The following is a 22,484-nucleotide window of genomic DNA, read 5'->3' as shown; positions in this document are numbered from 1 at the left end:
GTATACCTTTCCTTTCAGTAAGACCTAGAGCTTAGCAGTGAACAAGAGGGACTAATGAGGTCTGCTCCCCTCAAGCCTCACTTAGCCTCTAGGAAAGAAGCCTTTTTTGCCTGCCTAGTCTGGAAACAGTGTCACAACCACATTTTCTATTCATAAGGGGCCACCAGTGATTGCCCGGAGGATAAACATTTAGGCCAGAGTGGGCGTTTCATGTGTCCAATATCTTCCATCGGCAGGTCACACCCCGCCTCCAATTGGCATCACTTATGATGGCAGTAATCAGTGATATAATCAGTGATGTAATTTAACATGTCATGAGTGATATTTCAGTGATTTTTTAGATTTAGTTTTGCACTGTAACTGTTATATTTCTGTGAATGTTTTAAAAACATTTCTGCAGTTTTATATGAGCTTTATGTCACCTCTCTTCATTCAATGGTCTGTTAAAATGTCATTCCTATTCTACTTCCACCCGCCACAGCATACACTATGGTGCAATGGGTTATCCCACATCAGCCATTGGTTCTCTTTGCTGAAGGTGATAGTTATAGGAAAGTAGGATCTTTCCGACATAGTTACCCTCACCTTTTTCTTGGTTTCAGCGTGTTTAGACTGTAGTACACTGGGATCCTACTAACCAGGACCCCAGTGTCAGTGCTCTGTCTCCTGAAATTGACTTGCTAAGTGATTCCTTCACCCACCATTGGCATACTGGGGTTCCCCTGTAAGTCCCTGGTAAATGGCACTTAGGTACCCAGGCCATTGGTACCCCAGGGGTCTCCCATGGGCTGGAGCATTTTTTATGCCAACCGTGGGAGCCCATGCAAACTGTCTGCAGGCCTGCCATTGCAGCCTGCGTAAAATGGTGCATGCACCTTTCACTTTAGGTATAAGGCTTGCCTTTTATCGCAGTCACTGCACTTGGATACTGTAAGTCACCCTAGTGGTAGGCCCTTCAGCCTGAAAGCAGGGTGCAGTGTTCGGAGTGTGAGGGTACCCCTGCACGAGCAGCGGTACCCCCAAAATCCTAGACTCCATTCTCTGGGTTTTGTAAGTGCAGGGAAGCCATCTTAAGATAAGTAGTGGACACTGATCAACATGTGATGTCCAACTACATAATGGCTTCTCTGAACCTAGGCATGTTTGGTATCAATCATGTTGGAATCATGCAACTATACCGATTCCAGTGTTAGTTGCATGATACCATGTACCATGTGGGTTTCTTAGAGGATCCCCATATTTGCCTGTACAGCCATGCAGGATCTGCACGCTAGCCCACACTACTGCTGGCCCTAGACACTGTTCTGCCCTCCTGCTGATCAGCCTAACTCGAGCAGGGGAAGGCAGAACAAAGGATTTCCTTTTGAAATGGGTGTCTCTGGGCTACGGTGTGGTGGCCTCTGAGCGCTACCAGACTGCTTCGAAGGGCACATTTGGTGCCCTCCTTGCTTAAACCGGTTTGCACTAGTACAGGAACCATGGGTTCCCACTCTGGCACGAAACTACCCAAAGGACAGGGGAGTGACAACCCACCCTGTCCAGCACCTCCCCTAAGGAGGTGCACAAAGCTGTCAGGTGGCCGCTTGGTTCTGCCATCTTGGAAACAAGATGAGTAGAGGCCCCTGGAAGCATGACTGGTTAGGTCAGGTAGGTGATGTCCCTGACCCCTCTGATAGGTGGGTCACAGCAGACAGCATCCAACCCCCTTTCTGGGTTGCTGAAGGGCTCCCCTGAGGGGAGGGACCCTAAATTCACCAAGCAAGACTAGACAACAGACTCTCTGCATGACACTTCTGCAAGTCTGCCTCAGGGACTGAAACAAGACTGTAGCCAGTGGGAGGGCTCTCACTGCAACATTGTTTCTCCAGCTCCTGCAAGAATTCTGCAACATCCCTGGCTGTGCATCCTCCAGTTTCACAAGTACTCTGCTTGCATCAAGGAGCAAGAAGGAATCTCACTTGGAGTGAAGGAGTCACTCCCTTGCATCTGCAGGCATCTGAACTACAATGACCGGCTGGTGGATCCTGCTGTCCCACAGACATCAAAAGGGCTCTGACACACAGGTGATGTTTCTGTGGCCCTCTTCAGGTAAAACGTGTCTTCTGTCCAACTTGGGAGATGGTGAGCCCTTGCTGCAGCCACTAGGACGGAACCCCAGTGCACTGTGTCTGATGCTGTTACCACGGCTTGGTGACTCTTCCACCCGAAGACCTTCAAGCTCCAAGAAACCCTCGTCTCCAGCACTCTGCAACTCCAAGAACAGCAACCTCCCTGAAACTCCTGCGACGTGGGACTCATTCATGTTTGTGCTACTGAGGCCTCCCTACGACTCCCTGTGCCTGCTACCAGTGGGTCCTCGTGATGGTTCCAACGATTCTTACTGGCTCTGCTGCTTGCTGAGGGCCGGCCCTGACTCCCCTCCTATGGTCGAGTTGGTTGGACCTTGCTGGTCCCCAAAATCCAGCGAACTTCCCTGCAGCTTCTTCCTGTTTTTGCCAACGCTTGTTGGTGGTTTGCCAACCACGAACTCCTCTGCAATCTGACAGCTTTTGGGGAATCCAAGGAATTCCTGCATTAGCTGGACTCCGCAGGTGTACTCCTTCCATCACTGTCCTGAAGGAACTTCTTCCCAAGAAGGGTGGGCATTGCCTACCTGCCCTGCCTGGCCATCTTAGAGTGGTCTGGACTCGGTCCCCTTCTTTTTCAGGTTATTCTTGTCCTGGATCTACCCTTGGGGTCCACCGACCTGGGCCACGGGTCGCAACAGCAGCTGTGCAACTGAGGCCCCCAATGACTCGTTTCTGAAATCACTTCACCCCTATACACCCAGGCTCCCTTGTGTAGTTACTCCTTTCTGGGGTATCCACAGGTGGAGGCACTATCGAACCTTCCTTGTGCCAACTGGTTTCCTCGTGGTCCTCTGGGAAGGGCCCTGAAACCTAAAAATTCTAACCTCAACGGTGCCGTGTTAGTCTATAGGACAACCTTTTAACCACGCTCACTAATGCTATTCATTCTTTGTTGTGCTCGTTTTAAATGCTTCATTTTTATTGGTGCATTTTGTAAAGTTTCCCTTCTGTGTGTTCTGAGTTCCCTCCCAGGCGATTTCACTGAGTTAAAAAAAAATGTGTCCGTCACACTTTCTCCTGTTACAGTATATGATGGCCCCTCCTCCGGTTTGAGTTTGCCTTTCCTCCCAGTTGCGATCCTTTCTATACATTCACACAGGGAGCCAATAACTCTTGCACTCACACTCATGGCGGCCTTGGCCCTTTGAGTTGACTTGCTTATGTCAACTGTTTTAATTTTCATTTTCAATTTATGCGGAAAGAAAAGTCCAGTTAGGAATTTACAATGCTACCAGCTCTAACTCGAGTAAACGGGAGACCCATTACATTGCAAATGCTTGTTTTATTTTTGCATTCGCAATTTATTTTTATTTTTCTGTTAATGATGCCCTAAGCTGCTGGGATGGTCTACTTTGTAATAAATAAGTAGAGGGCACCTATATCTGATAAAGATTAACTGACCTTTACAATATGTTTTCCTAGCATTCTTGTTGGTAATTTAATGAATGTCAACATAACCGCTTTAAACCAAAAAACGGAATTCTGCAAACAAACGCAGAGCAAAACTTAATTAAAATCATAGATTTAATCGGTCAAGTTCAATACTGAATGTTCCGTTTTTTAAACCGTGATTGCTCGTCCAGCTTCAGTGGCTCTTGTGGCACCACCCCTTCTGGACACATACAAGCCTCGTAATAGGTGAGGAACTCCTCTTCCCTACAGAGTGTGGTTTGCAGCATACATTCCCAACCTCCCCAATCTGGCACACCCATTGCTGCCCTGGGTGGGGGCAAATCTGCAGCAGTGTCTAGCGCTGTAGCAGTATTGTTCTGAACCCTACCCGCCATGCGGTCTCCCGGGGTCGAAGGGAGGAAAATCTCTCACTCTTTGCCCCATCAGCACCAATTAAGGGATACAGAGGTGGTGGGAGTTCCCATCCTCTGTCCAACCCTTAGCCCCTCAAGCATCTCCTATGTTTTTTAAAGGTGGTGGTGGGGGGGGAGCAAAGCTATGAGAACTACAATAGGTGAACATGGGTCTCCAAACCCTTCTACCCTTTGTTCGTTATAACTCCTGAGTAAGTAGTTGCAAAGAAGTGTTCTGGGGGAATTAGATAGGAATTGTTATGAAACCCATAAATAGCGTCCACATTTTACTGTTTCAGTGATCTAAAATACTCTTGCAGAGAAAAATGCATTCCATTGAAAATATTTAAATATTACTACCTTCTGAATTGCTTTCTTTGGATTTCTGTTGGAGTGTTTGGTTTGTCGTCTCCAGCTGCTGCTCCAAGTCATATACTCTGGATACCAATCCCTTAACATAAGCCTCTCGCTGTTGGTCATATACAAGCCACTGTTGGTTTTTTTCCAGGGCCTTAAAATAAAGAACACACTCATAGCATTAGTGTCTTAATTAACCAAAAAATGCTCAAGCATACAAGGCCTCCAAAGGCCCAGGTGCAAAAATGCTGCTACTTTAAAAATAATTTCTCCTCAAAAACATTTGGAATCAACAGGTTACTTGTTCTTTTTTTTTTTTTGGTCGAGCAACAATAACCGGCTTCTCCAACAAGTAGCCTGTGAACTACTGGTAGCTCTCCATCTACATGTAACAGTCCTGTGTGCAGCCCAGAGAACTAAGATAGATACTTTACTTGGTTGAAAGCCAGTACGTAGGTATAGTTAGGAGCAACTTGTCCCATAGACAAAGTGTTTTTTGTTTTGCTAAAGACTTTGGCGTTGTTTGACACATTTTCACAACATTTTTAAAACTAGGTCACAAGTTAGTTCAGCTGCAGTCTGTAAAGATTCAGGGGATTCATGAAGCGGAGGCAGAGAAAAAGAGGAGGTCCCAAAACACTTTTCTCCCCATTCTGGCACCAGCCCGAACAGCAACACGAATTACAGCATATTTGGCAGGAAGCTAGATCTTAGTTTGCAGACTGATTTTTGTGATCTGGTGTAAATCTGTTCAGTAGTTTCAGAATTATTAAAGAGAAAAAAAATATAGATATCTAGGGACACAGATCCTTTACATATTACTCTACATTTAAAATGAACCTAACTATAACGTCCCGGTAACCTTTGGTTTTTCCAGTGAATTTCTGTTTATGTTTTACCCACATAAAACTATAGAAACTCAGCATTTCTAGTTATACATATCTGAAGAAACTGTAACTCATGCCAGAAAGTAACTTTAGGCCAGGATTTATATTTTCTTCACAGAAAGACTTACCAAAGTTAAGTGTTTTGTTTTCCAAATGGATACTTCCAACTGCAGATTGTTCACCTTTAGAATAGATACCAAAACTGTACCTCCCCACACTACAAACACCTGCTGGACCGAACGGCCAAAATGCCATTCCCATCAGACCAGACTGTGAAGAGACTAGTACTTCATGGACGTGTGCACGGAAGCCCTCGCTGAGGCCTGAAAAACATCAAGGACGGGAACTATACATGCAAATGCAGTGGTAGCAGCCTTAGTCCTGGTGGAATGAGCCCACAGACCTTTGGGAGATCATCTTGCCCAGGGCATAGCAGATATTAATGCACTGAACTGTCCACCTCGACCAAGTCCTTCTATACAGCCTCACATTTTAATACCCAAGAAAATCCCACAAAGCTGCTCATATGCCAGATGTCTTTGCTGTGATCAACATAAAATATCTCTTTGGAGACCTCCTTTGAAGAGTGAGGAGGAGCAAAGAAGGTCAGAGGTGTGATGGATTGTCCAACAATATAAAGTCACAACTTTCCACAAAAAGACAGCTCTAGTCCGCATTACCTGTTTGTCATGAAAGAAGGTGGTGCAGTGCAGCTGAAATGAGAGAGCCTGAAGCGCACTCTCGCAACAAGATGAAGTTTTTGATATAAGAAAGACAGCCTTCAGAGTCAGGGGACAGAAGGCAGCTCTCCATAGGCTCAAAAGGGGTGCATATAAGAAAAGTAAGGAGCGAATTAAGATCTCACTGTGGTATCACAAAGTGTTTGGAAGGAAGCATATGAAGTAGACTTAACAAATCACATTGGAACCGATGATCGAGCCTAGATGGATGGTGAAGTAAATGCAAAAAAGCCCAAAAGCATTGACAAACAACTTTTAACAGTGCCCACTGCAAGACTTTACACAGGGGTAATACCAAGTCACAAACTGGTTGCAGCATCAACAAACATTGCTGAATGACTACTGGCTGCAAGGAAGACACCTACTACTTCAGGAGGACAATCAAATGCAATCAACAAGGTTTTGGTGTCTCCACCCAGTGGTGTAGATTGCACAGGTCCAAGTGCAAGACTCTGCCCTGCTGTTGTGACAGAAGATCTTTCCGAAGCGCCAGCATGATCAGAGGGAAGATGCTCATGCCCAGAGGTTTTAGGTACCATACTCTACTGGCTCAACATGGAGCCACTAGTATGACTTGTGTCCAGTCGTTCTTGATCTTCAGAACTCTGGGTGAAAGAGGTAGCATACAAGAGTCCTGTGCTCCACTCTTGAGAGAATGTGTCTCTGAGAGACTGCTTTCTTGGGAATGCCAGTGTGAAAAAGTGTTGATCTTACGCTTACTCGAGGTGGTGAGCAGATCGAGCCAGGGATCTCCCTATTGCTGGAAGATGTCCAGGAAATGAGCTTGGGTTAATCCTGCTAGTGGTAGCCTAAAGTACCAGGCTCTCAGGATTTGGGTGTTCGGTCAAAAACGCAGGGTAACCCCGAGCAGGTCTGTGACAGCGTGCTCCAAATCTATTTATAAGTGGGCAGGAACAAGGTTCAGCCCAGGTGCCCTTAAGTGTGTCTATCAGGTCTTCATTGAGTGGCAGCAAGGGCTTGAACAATGTCTACGCTGGCTGCAAACCTTCAAGGAGGACATCTGTTTTCACCTCAACAGACATCAACTGTAAGCGCAGGAGTTTAGCTGCTTGTCTTATGACCACAGCAAAAAGAAGCGGTTACTTCAATTGAAGGACCACAGGAAGAACCCAGCCCATGTTAGTGTCCAGCCAATTGGCCTATTTTAAGTCAAATAGAAATTGTAACCATCGTATTGTGGGGGAATTCTTCCCCATCACCACCAAAGGGTGGCTGGTTTTGGTCAGAATCGAATTGGAAAAGTTGGAGCACTTAAGAGCAGATCCTAGGCAGAGGAGATAGGGCCGATTAAATCAGAACTGTTTCAGGACATTACTTTGGTTAAGGTCAAGAATGATTCCGTTTGGAGTCGGACAGGGCTACAGGATCAGGCCCTCCTCAGGTGCTGGGGCTCGGGTCGTATTGTCAAGCACCAGCCAAGATTGTGGCACATACGTGTAATTTGCTCAAGAATTGGAGATGAACCCGAAATGGGTTGAGGAGGCACAGACAGCACCAAGGACAGATTGCAGAGTCAGCAGTAACCCACCTGAAGGCTGCTGGTGGGGTCTGAAGGCACAGCAGAGGGAACAGGCAGGCAGGGTGACAAAGATGTGCAATATGACTTACAAAAATGTGGGGTGTATCGCAACAAGCTGTGGGATAGCCTCAGAAGAGGGACTGGGAGTTCGAGAGGCACTTTGATTGTCCTTGCAACCTCAGAGAGAGTGGCTAGACCACCACAAGTCCCGCTTGGCTTTCTTATGTTTCTTCTTCGACTTCGACATACTTGGACTGCGACGAAGACCTTTCAAGGGAGCAGCCTCGAAAGCAGGAATGGGTTGTGCTCTTACTTCAAGAGGGATGGGGGATTACAAGAGTTCCTGTGGTGTTCATAGACTTACAGTGTGGCTTCACTTGTGAATGACTGAGATGTGTCCTGAAATAAAACACCAGAGAAATACAATGTGGGGGGAATGGGTCACAGATATCTGCTTGCAGCAATCCTTACAAGGTTTAAACCTGTGGTGTTAGGAGAGGACAAGTTCAGATGCATACTGGTCAAAGCTATTTTTCTTGGAGAAAAAAAAAACATTGTCAACAGACAATTAAAAAAGTTAGAGGTTAGCTCTGGATGCGCGCAATGGGTGGAAAGAAATTAAATGATATCTCTGCGCTGGTGTGGCACTTATACGCAACTTTAGACATCACTTGAAGGACAGCACGGTGTAGACATAGAGCCGCACAAAGCCACCTACTGGCGCATATGGGTATGTTGAAAAATATTCTGGATCCCAACTAGTGCCTCAGGATATGCTAAAGGTGAGCAATCTGTGGTTAGATGCATCCATCAGAATTTACTTGCTATTGGTTATCTGCATGTAATGCTTACCAAGTTATCAGAGCATTAGGATTTGCTTAAGTTTCCCAAAATCAATAACTATCAATATTTCTTGTCCATATGCTGTACCAAAGGCAGCTTTTATGTCTAGAAAGGCTACATATAGATTTTTATTGTCCTGAACAGACCTCAGGAAAACGAGCACTGGCAAAGCCATTAGGTTTTGCCTTTATCATGCAAATGACAAGCTACTGGCTTTGCTAGTTCATGGTTTATACAGCATTTTGTTTAAAATGACAGGCATGTAAAAATAACGGAGCAATAACAAACATATCTAAAGGTATCTTGGAACTGAACCTTGAATTCAATATTTCAAATCTTTATAAACACCGAGGTGTATTCTACAAAATCTTTAAAACACGGAAAACTTTTAGCACAATGTAAAGGGCGTGCTACATGTGATCTAGCTTAAAAATAACAGATGATTATTTGCAGGTACTTAAAAGAACATAATCGCCGAGGCCACGAATAGGGAAGTGTCAGAATTTAGGAGAAAACCCTTGCTAAGGACCAATTTGCTTTCCACGGCAACCTGAACTGGAACAAATACTCATGCCAATTAGTGCAAAAGACTGGGGGCAGAATAATGAGCTTCTGGGAAAGAGACATCTCCAGCTGATATGAATACAACAGTCCATCTTCCCTCCTCCAGCACCATATATGCTGCCTTTGTATGCAAATGCCTAGGCTGTCATGCAACTCTTGGATGCAGACGATAAAACGAAACCAGCCTTATAAATTCTTCTCTTCAGTCAAACCCTTGAAAAAATATAAATCTTTCTGCGTTTTTACAGAGGATTGGCAAAGCCAATAGGTCTCTCCTTTGGGACGTATTGGCTTTGATTCTTTTTGGCCGACACTGCATAGCAATGGCAAGCTGATATGCAACGAGACAAAAAAATCGTCACAAACTGCTGTCTCCCTCATTTGCTGCGGGCTGTCTGTGCATCTTCCCATGATAAACTTCACAGGAGATTGGAAAAGCCAATAGATCCCTCCTGTGGGAACCGACAAACAAACAAATAAAAGACGTGATGACAGCTCATCACGTAATTTTGTAGGGGCACGCATACTTCAGGGGAGCCTTCAAAAATGATGCAAGTACATTGTTTTTAGCTAACCCTAGAGGGACAGGAAAAAAAAAACATGAAATTGAATTAGTGCGAAAACAGCACTTTAATATATTTAAATATATAATAATAATAAAAATAAAAAAGGAACAAATAGTTGTGGTCGTATTAACGGATAGTGAGTGGAGGTAGGAAGAAATTTAAAATCCGTTAGGGGATGGAAAAGTAGTAGACAAGAAACAGAGGGTGGGGGAAGAAGCACACAAGGGAGAAAGCAACATGGAGCATGGCAAGTTTAGCCTGAGACATGGGAAGAAGCATACACATCCTGCAGCAAACTAGGGAGACAGCAGCTTGTGGGGCAAATTTGGTGGCATCTGCACAGATAGGAGAGAACTGAAAAACACAAGCGCTCAATTCATAGCAAAGCCGAAACAAGAAAAGTAGTTCCCTAAAAGTGAGAAGTGGAGCAATAGAAGCAAGCTAATCAGAGAGATGATAAAGTGGCTGTATTCTCGGAGAGAGACAAACACAAGATGGAAAAGTTGGGGCAAGAAAGTCATTGAAGGAGTAAGCAAATAAGACTGACAAGAATGCCAATTATTGATAAGCAATGGGCTGACTGAAAGGCCACTTAAGTACTACTATTGCACACAGTATGTCCGTGACAACAGACTTTTAAATGCAGTCTGTAGACAAGACAAAAAAAAGGTTAATTGACAGTCCTGTTGCCCCCCTCCTGCCCCCCAGTGACAGGGTCTGCTTAAAATCCATTCATGCCTCTATCAATTAAGTTACTTTGTTTTACCCAATCCACAAAAGACATTAAACAATTCAGCATGGTTATTGATTATAGTTACTGGATGATAGCAGAAACTGTCAATGTGGTTGGTATCTTTGGAACAAGAACCACCCCCCCCCCCATAGCTTTTTTCCCCCCATTAAGGAGGCCTAGCAAAGGTTGCTCCAATCATCCTCAAGAACCTAAAGAGTACAGCTGATGAAAACTTCCTTCCTACTCCTATCCAGACCAATTTAAACAGAGCTATGTACCTTCCGAGCTGGCTGCTCTCACAAAGCTATTAGACTACCAAAACATGATATACAAGGACGATCAGCAGAATCTGTATTAATCCTTGCCCCTTGTTAAACCTCCGTAAACAAAAATATATTGTCCAGAGACTTTCATTTTTGATTTGCGTTTCTGGATCATTAGAGAAGTAAACGTAGCTTGGGTATATATTGCTGCTCCAGGCAGAATTTTTCTGGACAACATTTTTAAGAATGGCGGATGTGTTGTAGTAATGATGTAAAATTTCAGGAACCATGAGACCTACATACTTCATTTTGGTGTCAAAACATTGGTTTTGGGGGTCAGGTAGTCTTATAGAGACAAAAAACTCCTCAGAGCAACATTTTCTAAAATGGCAGCTATAATAGAGGAAGAAGAGACATTTTTTTTTAACCATGCTTATGATCTGAATATGAAAAAAATATATATTTATCACTTCTGTTTTAGACACATTCTCATAGTTCACTTTATTTGTTTTGGCAGTCGCTTGTGGTACATATGCAGAACGTTCAACATTTGAGATCAGCATTTGAGAACAGGGACATCGTTGTAGCACATGTTTTGCAAGGACATGTACATGTACGTTCTGTGGGTAGAGGCTTTAGAAATTTCGTAGGTTTTAGCACCCCATCAATATCTTCCCAACCAAATTCAGATGGATCTTTCTCTACATATGCATGATACACAACATTTACACATCTTCTCATCAAGTAGAACGTTCTTTTAATATGTCCACGCACATAATATGATGCCAGTGGAAGGTCATTTAGCAGGACTGATCTCGAACTCACTGTACCAAAGATCGTCAAATGTGTGACAGTCGGAACTTGTTTTCCACACACCCACAAGGTATTTTTCTATGTCTTTTAAGCCAAATTTTTCGTCTGTCTCAGCAAATCCTTGTAGAAACTTCACAGGTTCAGCTGTTAAAGCTCCAAGCTTTGTTCCAATTTTGCTCATAGTGCCCCACCCGTAAGAATATGTGCTTTGATAAGAACATTGGGCATCTCAGGGTCAAGTTTCTTGTATAGAATATGAAGCAGGATTAATTGTCTTTCCTCGCCTGTTCCATAACTCTGACAATCCTTGACCTATTAACATTGTGACAAAGCTAAAGCACAATAAGAACATGTGTTATTTAACACAACAACTGGACTGGAGGAAATTCAAACAGGCCAGTCAACATGTGGCACAACACGAAGGTCAGCTTCCTCCAACTTGCTGTTAGGGTCTTGAACAATATGGCCTGTACCTTTTGAATGTCTTTGCAGGCACCAACTCCTCATTGACAATCATTCCACTTGCAATAATTGGAAATACAGTGTTCACTAAAGCATCAGCAATGTTTTTGACAAGTTAACATCTCAAAGATCATCTTATTTGATGTTGATGACCAGAACTGATCAAGTTGCACCAGTATAGGGGTTGAATCTTTGATGCAGGCAAGGTCAGTTGTTTCACTTGTAGACATTTGTCTGATTCTCTCACATTCTTTGACAGATAGTTCAAGATAACTGTCAAAGACAATGTGCAGTTCTTGCAAGGTGAACACTGACTTTAATAGCAGTAGAACAGTCTGAACTATCACTCCTATGCTGTGCAGGGATGAAATCTTGACAATTCACAATTGTTGCATATAGTCCACAACAACAACAGTTTTCAATAAGGACACCTTTTCAAATTTAAATTTTTCAAGTGAAAGGTTTTTTTTTTTTCAAACGCTTGTACGAGTTTGTGCTGCATTGGTTTGGTTGCAGCATCTCCATCAAATAATGTGTTTGTTGGAAGATCACCACACAACAGAATGTCCTTGATTAATCTACCTCTTTCTTTTGCTACATCCATCTCTCAATGTACTTATGAATGTTGTTTTTTTGTAACCTGTTTCGTAGTGGGTGGTTAGACAAAATTCTTACTATGGCAGTTAAAGCAGGGAAGTTTAGCTTAAGTGATTTTGTCAAACAGCCTTTTCTCTTTCATTATAAGTATCTCCTGCTTAAGTTTTGCGTTTAGTTTCAATCCATGTTCCAGGACATCTAATAGACATGCCTTTATATCATTATCCACATATTGTTTAGCCACTAAGTTGTGTAGTCACACAGGCTTAGTCTTTTCAAAGGGGTTTCCTTCCCACAAGTTTGTGGTGAGGAACCGTTTCACGACGGTCCATTGATTTTGAATGTGTCATCTCTGAAAACAATGTACTCACTTTTACGTGTCGACCTTTTCTGTGATCTCTGGATCATCTGTTTCAGTTTTATATCTGGAGCCACAGCACTGAGCCTTCCCTCTCTGTCTTTCAACACAAAATGTCTTTGGATGAATTTTCCGTAGCGGCATGGTTTGTCCACCTCTAGCTTCTTCACTATTTCCAAATAGCAGGACCCATATTTCAGGTAGTTTATGCAATCGAATTCACAAAACAGAGTAATCAGTGACTCCACAGTCTTCACGTGCAGCTCCCAATCACCAGGGGGGCAAATTTGTCACTAGAACTATCATGTGTAAAACATTTCCCAGTACTTGCAAAGCTCTGATTTTTCTTCACATTCTCTGACAAACTCGAAGAATTTGGTTTTCATGTTTTCTGATTTTGAGCTGGTAGAAGAAGATCCATGTCTTCAGCCACTTTGAAACTTTCTGGTACACTAGGACATGTTGATGGCTTGTAGTGATTCTGCACACTTTAACAAGGCAGTTGGGTAATAACTTTGCAGCTTTGTTTGTTTATGCCTACAACTGACACAGCTTGTTTTCCAGCAGCTACTTCATTGGTACAGGTTTGAAAAAGTACCTTGGCTGTATCATGTGTGCTGATGTTCCAAAGAAGGGCCGACTTCAAAATCAAAATTATCAGGTGCAGCAATTGTAAATCCTTTCCTAGTAAAGTGACTTGGAAGTGGTGTGCTGTCGGATAAGATTTTATAGCATGAGCTGCTAACATGTTCCTGCTCCATACTATGTCATTATAACTTGTTGATACACCAATCATATTCATTGAAGTCATTAGCTCTCTATTTTTGCACATAAAATGTCATAGATTATGTGAGCAGTCATTGTGTTTAGTGGAGTTTTCTTTTTGCTGTGATGTAATTCATAACACATGATTTGGAAAAGACAGTACATTTGCACAGCATAAGCCTGACGGCTCATGTGATTGTCTTCGACTTCTTCGCTTATATATTCAAAGCCATCATCAATGTTGTTGGCTTCTGTTACAAACTCAAGAACTCTAACAGTTTTGCTATGCTGATATTAAACAATGATTTAAAACATTTTAAGACAACACCAGCCATTCTTGTTGACTTCCATGATTTGCGGGGCTCTGCAGAATCACAAAATTTGTCATCAAGCCCAAAATCTAAATCTTTCAGGACGTTTCTTAAAATGGTTTCTGCTGATTTTAACTGCATTATGTGATCATGTTTTTGCAGCAAGCACTTCAGGAGTCAAATCAGCTAAGAACACCATAAGTGGCTCATTCTTTTTGATAGACTGACAAACACGAATTGTCATTGTACATGATCACCAGTACTTAATTTACTTATTATGGATCAATAGAGTTTCATCAATGTTGACCATTATTTCTCTGATCTCACTGAGTGTGAACACATAACCAGCACCCAAGAGTGGCTTTAAAACATAATTTGCTTTTTCAAAGAGTGCAAACTGAATGCTGGCAGTTACGCTGCTGCTGAGAGCTCATTGTACATTCATATTTTCAAATGTATGCACGCATGCAGTTTGGGTGGGCATACAAGTCTGCTGCAAATACATTGACCTCCCCGTTTAGATCAGCTACTCACCTAAAAACTTCATCTTGGAAGACATTAGCTGCAGATAAAAACATGTTGGCCCTCTGAGACTTACATACTCTGTACTTTGTTCCTTCGTCAATCCCTTTGGCTCTTGTTCTGGCTAAACAACAGATAACACATTGAAGATCCTCTGCTTTCTGATCAGTCATTGGAGGTGGATGAGGGATAGCCATTGATATTCTAAGTGAATGGGCACTGGGTTCGGTTGTTGTCACTTTCTCAGCAGACTCCGATTCTTTTTGTGATCCACTGGTTACTGCTAATTTTTGACTTTTTTTTTTACAGGCTTTTTTTTGTTGTAAATGACTTGTAAGACTTATTGTAACAATGATAAAATATTTGATCCTCTTCACCCATCAATTTCAATCTTTTGTGAACTTCACCTTGCCGAATTTCTATGGCATTTCAAACTTTCTTCTGTCCAGCCGTAGTTGATGTTACCTTTTCTTTTGGATTAGTTTGGCATTTGACACATTTCTTTCTTGAAGGGGTCCTCAGATTTTGTAGTAAGCAACACTCTCTCAGGAGGAAAAGATCCTCTGCTAGCACCTGCTTCACTCATGTTTACAAATTTGAATCAACAGAAAACCTTAAACAAAAACAATATTAAAAGAAGTTACCAATATGATGGCTGAAACACATTACAGAGCTGCCACTTTGGAAATGGCAGAAGGTTTGCTCTGAGAAGTTATTTTCTGTCTCTATAAGACTACTTGACCCTCAAAACCTAAGTTATGACACCAAAATGAAGTACATAGGTCTCCTTTTTCCTGAAATATTACATCATCACTGCAACACATCCACCATTTTCAAAAATAAAATGTAAGAAAAGAAAATAATAAATAAAAAAAAATAATAATAATAATAATAATCATCGCCCCGGATTAGCACTGTCTACTCAAGATAAATTACATCTCTAATGATACAAAAACACAAATCAAAAATAAAAATCTCTGGACAACATTTTTTTTTACTGAGGTATATCAAAGGGGCCAGGACTATGGGGGTCATTACAACCCTGGCGGATGGCGGAGAACCGGCGGTAAGACCGCCAACAGGCTGGCGGTCTTACCTTGGTGAATTATGACCATGGCGGTTACCGCCATGGTCATCCGCCGGTTCTCCGTCCCGCCCGCCAGGGCGGAAACGACCGCTGGGCTGGAGACCTGGGTCTCCAGCCCTGCGGCCGTCAGTATACCGCTGGCGGTATTTGGACCCGGCTTACCGCCGTGGATTTCCAGCGGTTTGAACCGCCATGAAATCCATGGCGGTAAGCACTATCAGTGCCAGGGAATTCCTTCCCTGGCACTGATAGGGGTCTCCCCCACCCCGACTCCCTCCCCTACACCCCCCACCACCCCTGCTACCCCCCCCAAAGGTGGCAGGGCCCCCCTCCCCACCCCGACCCCCAACATAACATTACTGACACACACCCGACACGCATGCAGGCACCACCAACACACACACGCACACACCCCGACATACATGCCCACAGCCACACACAGTCAGGCACGCACACCCACATTCAAACATACACGCACACATCCATACAGCCATACACGCACTCATTCCCATACACACAACACCCCGAGAGCATACACGCACTCACACACCCCCTCTACATACACACACACCCCCATGCACGCACACAACACACAACACCCCCCTCCCCTAACGGACGATCGACTTACCTGTTCCGTCGATCCTCCGGGAAGGGAAGGGAGCCATGGGGGCAGCTCCGCCGACACCGCCACGCCAACAGAACACTGCCACGGCGAATCACAGGACGTGATTTGCTGGGCGGTGTTCTGTTGGCGTGGCGGTGGAGGTGGAGCAACCTCCACTTCCCCGCAAGTATGGCTGTTGACGGCTCTCCTTCGGAATAACGATGGACAGCAGCCAACAGTCATAATACGCAGAGCGGCAAACCGCCTGCACAGGCGGTCTTCGGCAGGCGGTCCCTCGGCGGTCTTGCAAAAAGACCGCTGAGGTCGTAATGACCCCCTATATGCCTTAAATCTCACATCGGATCTTCATTTTAGCTAAAGACGGTCTACAACAGTTGTAAGCAAGAAAAGGGCACCTTGCTCTTCCTTTTCTAAAAAGGACATTTTCACTGCTCTATTTTATTTGCTTAGATCATTTCATAGCAGGCCTTTACACTTAGATAATAGGGTGCTTTATATATAGCATAACATTTAATTCTCTATTTGAATAGGAGGTTAACATGGTGACAAAGTATGTTAGTGAATAGTGTAAAATTTCAGTGCCTAAAGCGATAGTGATATTGGTCAGAGTTAAGAATCTACTTTAAAGAGGAGACCTTTTATTTTTGCCTGAAGGCACATGGGACTGCAAGTTCTCAGTTCAGGAGGTAAAACATTCCATGCCAGAATGCTGCGTCAGAGAAAGATAAACAAGCTACTTAACTACAGTAACACTCTTTCTGGTGGATACTCGATCTTACCATAGATTCCCCATCTTTTGAATTCCACAAGTGGCCAGACTCTGTCTGGACCGTTTTTAACAACTGCCCCTGTGCATACGTAGATGGCACCATCGGACAGCAGTGGTTTCATACTGCCTTCAAAAGAGATTACATGGAGAGCCATAATTAGGTGGCATCCCTGTGTTCTGACGTCTGTTTTATTTGTACCGCTTCTCCTCCCTCATAGGCAGATTGAGCATGACAAATTGCTAGTATGACAAAGTACAAAACCTAACTTGACACTTCATTAGAATCCTAACAATCCGATTCACAGAATGGGGTGGAAGGAGGGCAGTGAGGAAGCTTCTGTGAAACAGAGTATCAACTGGAAAGGGAGTTACCAAAGGTAAGTAACATGTTTTTCTGATGGATATAAAGTAGATGGTCTAAGGAATGGAATTACACCAGGAAGGCCTGCATGACCGAGAGTTAAAATACCCTCCCTTTGGTCTGTGGTGTGGGCAGATGCCCATGTTGCCACCTGGTAGATGACCAACAAGGGAACACCCCATGCCAATGTTGTAGTGGTGGCCTTGGTTCTAGTGAATTAGCCTAAGATCTGAGAGCTCCTTCTTGGCCAGGGCATAACACATTATGCACAGGATGGCCCATGTAGACAAAGTTAGCTTCTGAATCACCATTCCCTTTTTAGCACCAGCAAATCCACCAAAAAGCTGTTTTTCCACTCAGTACTCCTTAATCTGAGCTATGGAAAACCTAAGGGTACTCTTTGGATCCAGCCAAAGAAACCTCTGCTCCTTCTTACATGGATCTAGCACAGAGCAAGAAGAGGGAAGTGTGTTGTACTGCCCCACGTGGACGGGCAACACCACTTTCCACAGAAAACATGCCGGAGTTGGAAGCACTAAATTGTCAGGTAAAAAGGTGTATATGGTGGATGTATTGACAGCACTAGGAGCTAGCTGACACATTGTGCCAAGGTAGCTGCAATAAGAAAAACAGTCCTGATGGTTAGTAATCTGAGGAAACAGCTATTCATAGTTTGAAAAGTAACCTTCAACAGTGCCCACAGGAATGCCTTGCCACATAGTGATAAAACAACATTAGAAAGCTTACATGAAGAGGATTAACCAGACAGTCATAACACCAAGCCCACAATCTTCACCCAATGACCAGAAAAAAATCGATTTGGTAGTCAGGAACCAAGCCTCCAGGATTATGTTCACCACTTCTGTGGGAAAGTCAAAGCCACTCAGTTAGTTCCATATAATTTCCACCTACGAAGTATGGGTAGTGGAGGTTCAGATGCATGAGACCCACCCAAAGAGGTAGAAAGAGCAGAGTGCAAAATGCTCAGGCTTAACAGATTGGACTACCAAACATTCTTGGCAGAGTCTGGGGCTACCAAGGTGAGCTTAGCCCAAACACTGCTGACCTTCTACAGAACTCAGGGCAGAAAAGACACTGGTGCACAGGCATACAGGAGATTCCAGTCCCACTGAAGGCAGAATAAGTATGCCAGGGAACTTCAAGGCAGAAACTTTGGCATGTAGTCGTAGCAGCAATACAGTGTATGCTCAGTGGTGGAGAGACGATTTACTTAGAGCACATCCAACTGAGAGAAGAAACGACCTCTGTGTGCGGACGCCATTAGTGGTCCACTAGAAGACTGCTGAGCTTGTGCACAATAATATTTAGCGAACCTGTTAAATGCTTGGCTGCCACAAAGATCCCGTAAAGGCTGAGCCACCACCAGAGTGCTTAGAGCAAGCAACCTCATGTTGCGCTGCTTTTTGTTGTACCACTTGGAAGTTATGCTGTCCATTACGACCTGGATCAAGCACCCTACCTGGACTGGATAATGATCTTGAAGGTCATCCAAACTGTATGAAATTCAAGAAGATTGATATGGGGCCAGTGCTTCACTAGAGACCAGAAGCCCCGATTTCCCCCACGTCCAGGCGACTGTCCCATCCAAGAGACAATACATCCATCACTACTGTAAGCACTGGATGAGGTTGGGAGTACAGACTGCTACAGGTCAGGCTGGCTCATATCACCCACCACTAAAAGGTCAATAGTTGCCTTGTCAGAGATGCAGATGATGCCCAAAAGCAATTCCAGCACCAAGCTCATTATAGGCAGGCGTTCCATGGAAAAGCTGGTATATGCCAAAAGGCACAGGAAACGAGCAGGATGCACAAGGCTAGGAGACCAAGAAGCTTAAGATCCATCATCTTCAGGACGGAGTCTGAAACATCAGGGTCAAAACCTTAATGTCCCGGACTCACTTCACTTAAAGGGCGGGAAGGCGCTGAAAGTTTTTGTGTCAAGTATAGCTTCTATGATGGGGATCCTTTGCGATGGTTATAGATGTGATTTTCGGTTTGTTGATCGATCTTCAGAGCATGTAAGTGACAGTTGCAGAGAGTGATGAGGAAAAGCATTCAAGCTCATAACATTTAAAATGGTTGAGTCGATCATGTTTTTGAGAGTAGAAGCTAGTCATACAGTTTAGTTGTGAAGATTTATTAGGCAGTTCATTAGAATGTCACTTATCATGGGGCTTTTCAATTATTAAATCGAGTGTCAGTGTATTGAAGACACATAATTGTATTTAAAAAGTCTTACAATGCCATCACTCATGATTTCATGCAAAGGATAACTAATACTGGGCATAATCTTGATCTCTGAGCCTCAGGTGCCAGAATATTGCCTTCAAAATTATTAGGGTGCCTCTGTTGGCCACAAACACGGTGAATCATTTTTTAACATTACCCCTGAAGCCCATTTGATGTTCTAATGGTGAAAAAGTCTATTATGGTGGGTTGTATCAAAGACTGCTGATAGGACCATTATCAAAATTAGAATTGCATCGCCTTTTACTAAAATGTAATTTACATCATTAAGGACCTTCATATTTACACTTTTCATGCAGTCTCCTACTCTGGCTCTAGGGTGGTATTTGGCAATGCTTCCTAGACTATGATACAGTTGAGTTAGGTGGCTGTTTTTTTTCTTTCTTGCCAAGCCGTTGGAGGCGTAAACTGGTCTGTAGCTTGTCATTTATTCAGGTCAGTTTTTTTTTATATATATATTATGCTGATCCGACTGGTTTCCAATTCAATTATGATTGCACTGAGTCATTTATCAAGCTGTACCAGGTTTCCCTTTCACTTTTAGCAATTTGAACTTGTTGGGGTCAATAATGCCTCCTGGATTATGATACAGATTAGTGAGAACACGATGTGTTCGACGATGGAGGCAATATTTTCTTGGGGGACAGTGTGAGATAGGTAGATGGGCAATATTGCCATAAGGGATATTAAGTTTCTAATGGTGAGGAAAATATTTGCTCTTTAATGTAGCGGGTCTAAATGTTAACATGATTTGTTTGTGCTCCTCTGTTAAGTTTTCTTAGCTTTGGGAGTAGCGAGGGGCTTTACATCTTTTGCCATCATTTTTTGTATTTCTGGTCTTAGCTATAACAACCTAGTACCAAGGCGGATTAGGTTTTACACAACTTCATTTCACTTAAAAAAAGTGGACAGCTATTCCATTTCCGCTGTACTTTTCTCAACATTGTCCTTTGGATCTATCTGGTTGAGAAAGCAGGCAATATGCATTTAGAGGTCTTTGTTCAGGATTCGTTTCTGGACTGCATACTCATCTTTGTGTTGAAGGAAGTGTTGCAATTTACAAGCGAGGATGGTAAAATTGAAAATGGTCTGGCCATTTGATGAGTAGTGGTGGATTAGTGTCACTGAATAGGATGTTGGGAGGCAACTAGTTGTCTCAGGCTGCATGCTTTGCTCTGGTTTTTGATGGCCAGGAATTATTTGCAAACTATATCCCCAATCTGAACTGAAATCCCCTAGAAACATAACGTGGGTGGAGTAGATGCGGCTCTCAGTTATTCAGTCTATCAGATGCTTTGAAAATATATTACATTTTGGTGGGTGTGCATCATGACTCCGTCCGTGGGGGATAGGTTGAGAGACATATAAGACCTAGGAATGCTTCAAGGAATTCTTAACAGTAGGTAGAGGGCTGGCTTTGCAGTTTAGGGTTTCCTTAAAACGAATGTATTAGCTTGTCTAATTTTATGTTTTCTATCAGCTCATATAATGTTATAGTCTGTAGGAACTAGTACACTGAGAATGTGGAAAGAATTGCCTTTACGGGGTAGAACTCTGAAACTGTCAAGGTAGTGGGCTCTTTCCCTAACTTCTCAAAAGTCCACATCTTTCTCTTGCGACAACGGTGGTAGTTATCAGTAAGGGAATCAGGAGAGCCCAAATTAAACATCTGTTCGTGTTTGTTCTTGTTGGATACCCTGACTGCCTCGTGTCCCTTCTCCCAAAGGTGATTTACTCCTCTCTCCTGCGACTGATTAAGACCCAACTGTCTCCCATCTCATCCCATGTTCATACACAAGTCCCCTATTTTTGGTTCTCTGGATGCTTTGAGAAGGTCTCTCTACTCTTGGCCATGCTGTCTGCCCTGATGCAGGATCCTCCAATCTGGGATTGATTATCGCACACATGGCTGCTAGGAAAACACCTGGTAAAAAAGTAGCCATCATTAGTATTATATCGCAGAACCTGCAAGATTCAACAGATTTTGGAGTGATTCACCGGAGATAGTCTAACAGAGCTGTATAATGCTAAGCTGCCTCACTGCCACAAATTAGCCTAAAGGAGCCTGCCCTTCCGCGGGGCTCCAGATGAATTTGCATATAGTGTGCTCCTACTTTTCACCAAGGCGTTACCCTTAGCTTGAGGCTGGCGCAGGAAGGGGCGCAATACTTTGGATCCTGGAACGCTGGTCCAGATCATGATGGTGGCAACGCTGGGAACCACAGAAAAAGGTGCCATTGTAAAGAAAATTGTTCCGCTATACATCTGTAACATAGGCGGTGCCAAACTGTTAAAAATTACTGAGAATGACTGCCTTAACAACAAGCTTGCAGAAGGCAAGATTGAGAATTTTAGGCCCCACATCTTTTGGTACAGATTTCATAATTAGACATATAATGAACATACGATTTTAAATGCAGCGTTTTATGGACCTGAATATACCAACAAAGATATGTGTTTTAAATTATTCGTCCGAAACTCATCTTAAGAAATCCAACGTTGCACATTTTTTCCAAAGGACAGGCGTGAAACATTCTTATTGGGCCAGATGTAGGAAACATTTTGCACGTCGCAAACAGCGATTTTTGCTGTTTGCGACGTGCAAAATGCACTTTGCAATGCACAAAACCCATTTTGCGATTCGGTAACCTGGTTAAAACGGGTTTGCAAGTTGCAATTAGGAAGGGGAGTCCTAATTGCGAGTTGCAGTGCAATGCAGGATTGCTTTGTGACCGCGAACGCGGTCCAAACCAATCGCAGTTTGCACCCATTTAAAATGGGTGGTAACCCATCCGCAAAAGGGAAGGGGTCCCTTTATGAATGGAACAGCAAACATTTTTTCAGAGCAGGCAGTGGTCCTATGGACCACTGCCTGCTCTGAAAAAATGAAACAAAAACGTTTCATTTGTGTAATGCATCTCGTTTTCCTAACGGGCTGCATTACAAAAAAAAAAAACTGCTTTATTAAAAAGCAGTCACAGACATGGTGGTCTGCTGTCAGCAGCAGGCCACCATACCTGTGAATGCCGCCACTCACAAGGAGGTCGCAAATTGCGACCCACCTCATGAATATTAACAAGGTGGGCCTTTGCGACCCCATTGCGAGTCGCAGATGGT

The 22,484-nt window shown here is 43.5% G+C and overlaps 1 protein-coding gene across 7 annotated transcripts in view; it reads right to left on the bottom strand.

The window, feature by feature from the left end:
• Positions 1-22,484, bottom strand: part of CEP55 (centrosomal protein 55) — a 209,241-nt gene that overhangs the window by 97,745 nt on the left and 89,012 nt on the right. For all 7 annotated transcript variants that reach the window (XM_069239827.1, XM_069239828.1, XM_069239833.1 and 4 more), the window contains one exon: positions 4,295-4,445. In XM_069239827.1, coding sequence (XP_069095928.1) covers positions 4,295-4,445 — 151 coding nt within the window. The remainder of the gene's footprint in view (positions 1-4,294; positions 4,446-22,484) is intronic.

Source organism: Pleurodeles waltl, chromosome 6 (genome assembly GCF_031143425.1).
Source record: "Pleurodeles waltl isolate 20211129_DDA chromosome 6, aPleWal1.hap1.20221129, whole genome shotgun sequence".
In the NCBI taxonomy this organism is placed as follows: Eukaryota; Metazoa; Chordata; class Amphibia; order Caudata; family Salamandridae; genus Pleurodeles; species Pleurodeles waltl.
This window is presented reverse-complemented; position numbering and strand designations above follow the sequence as displayed.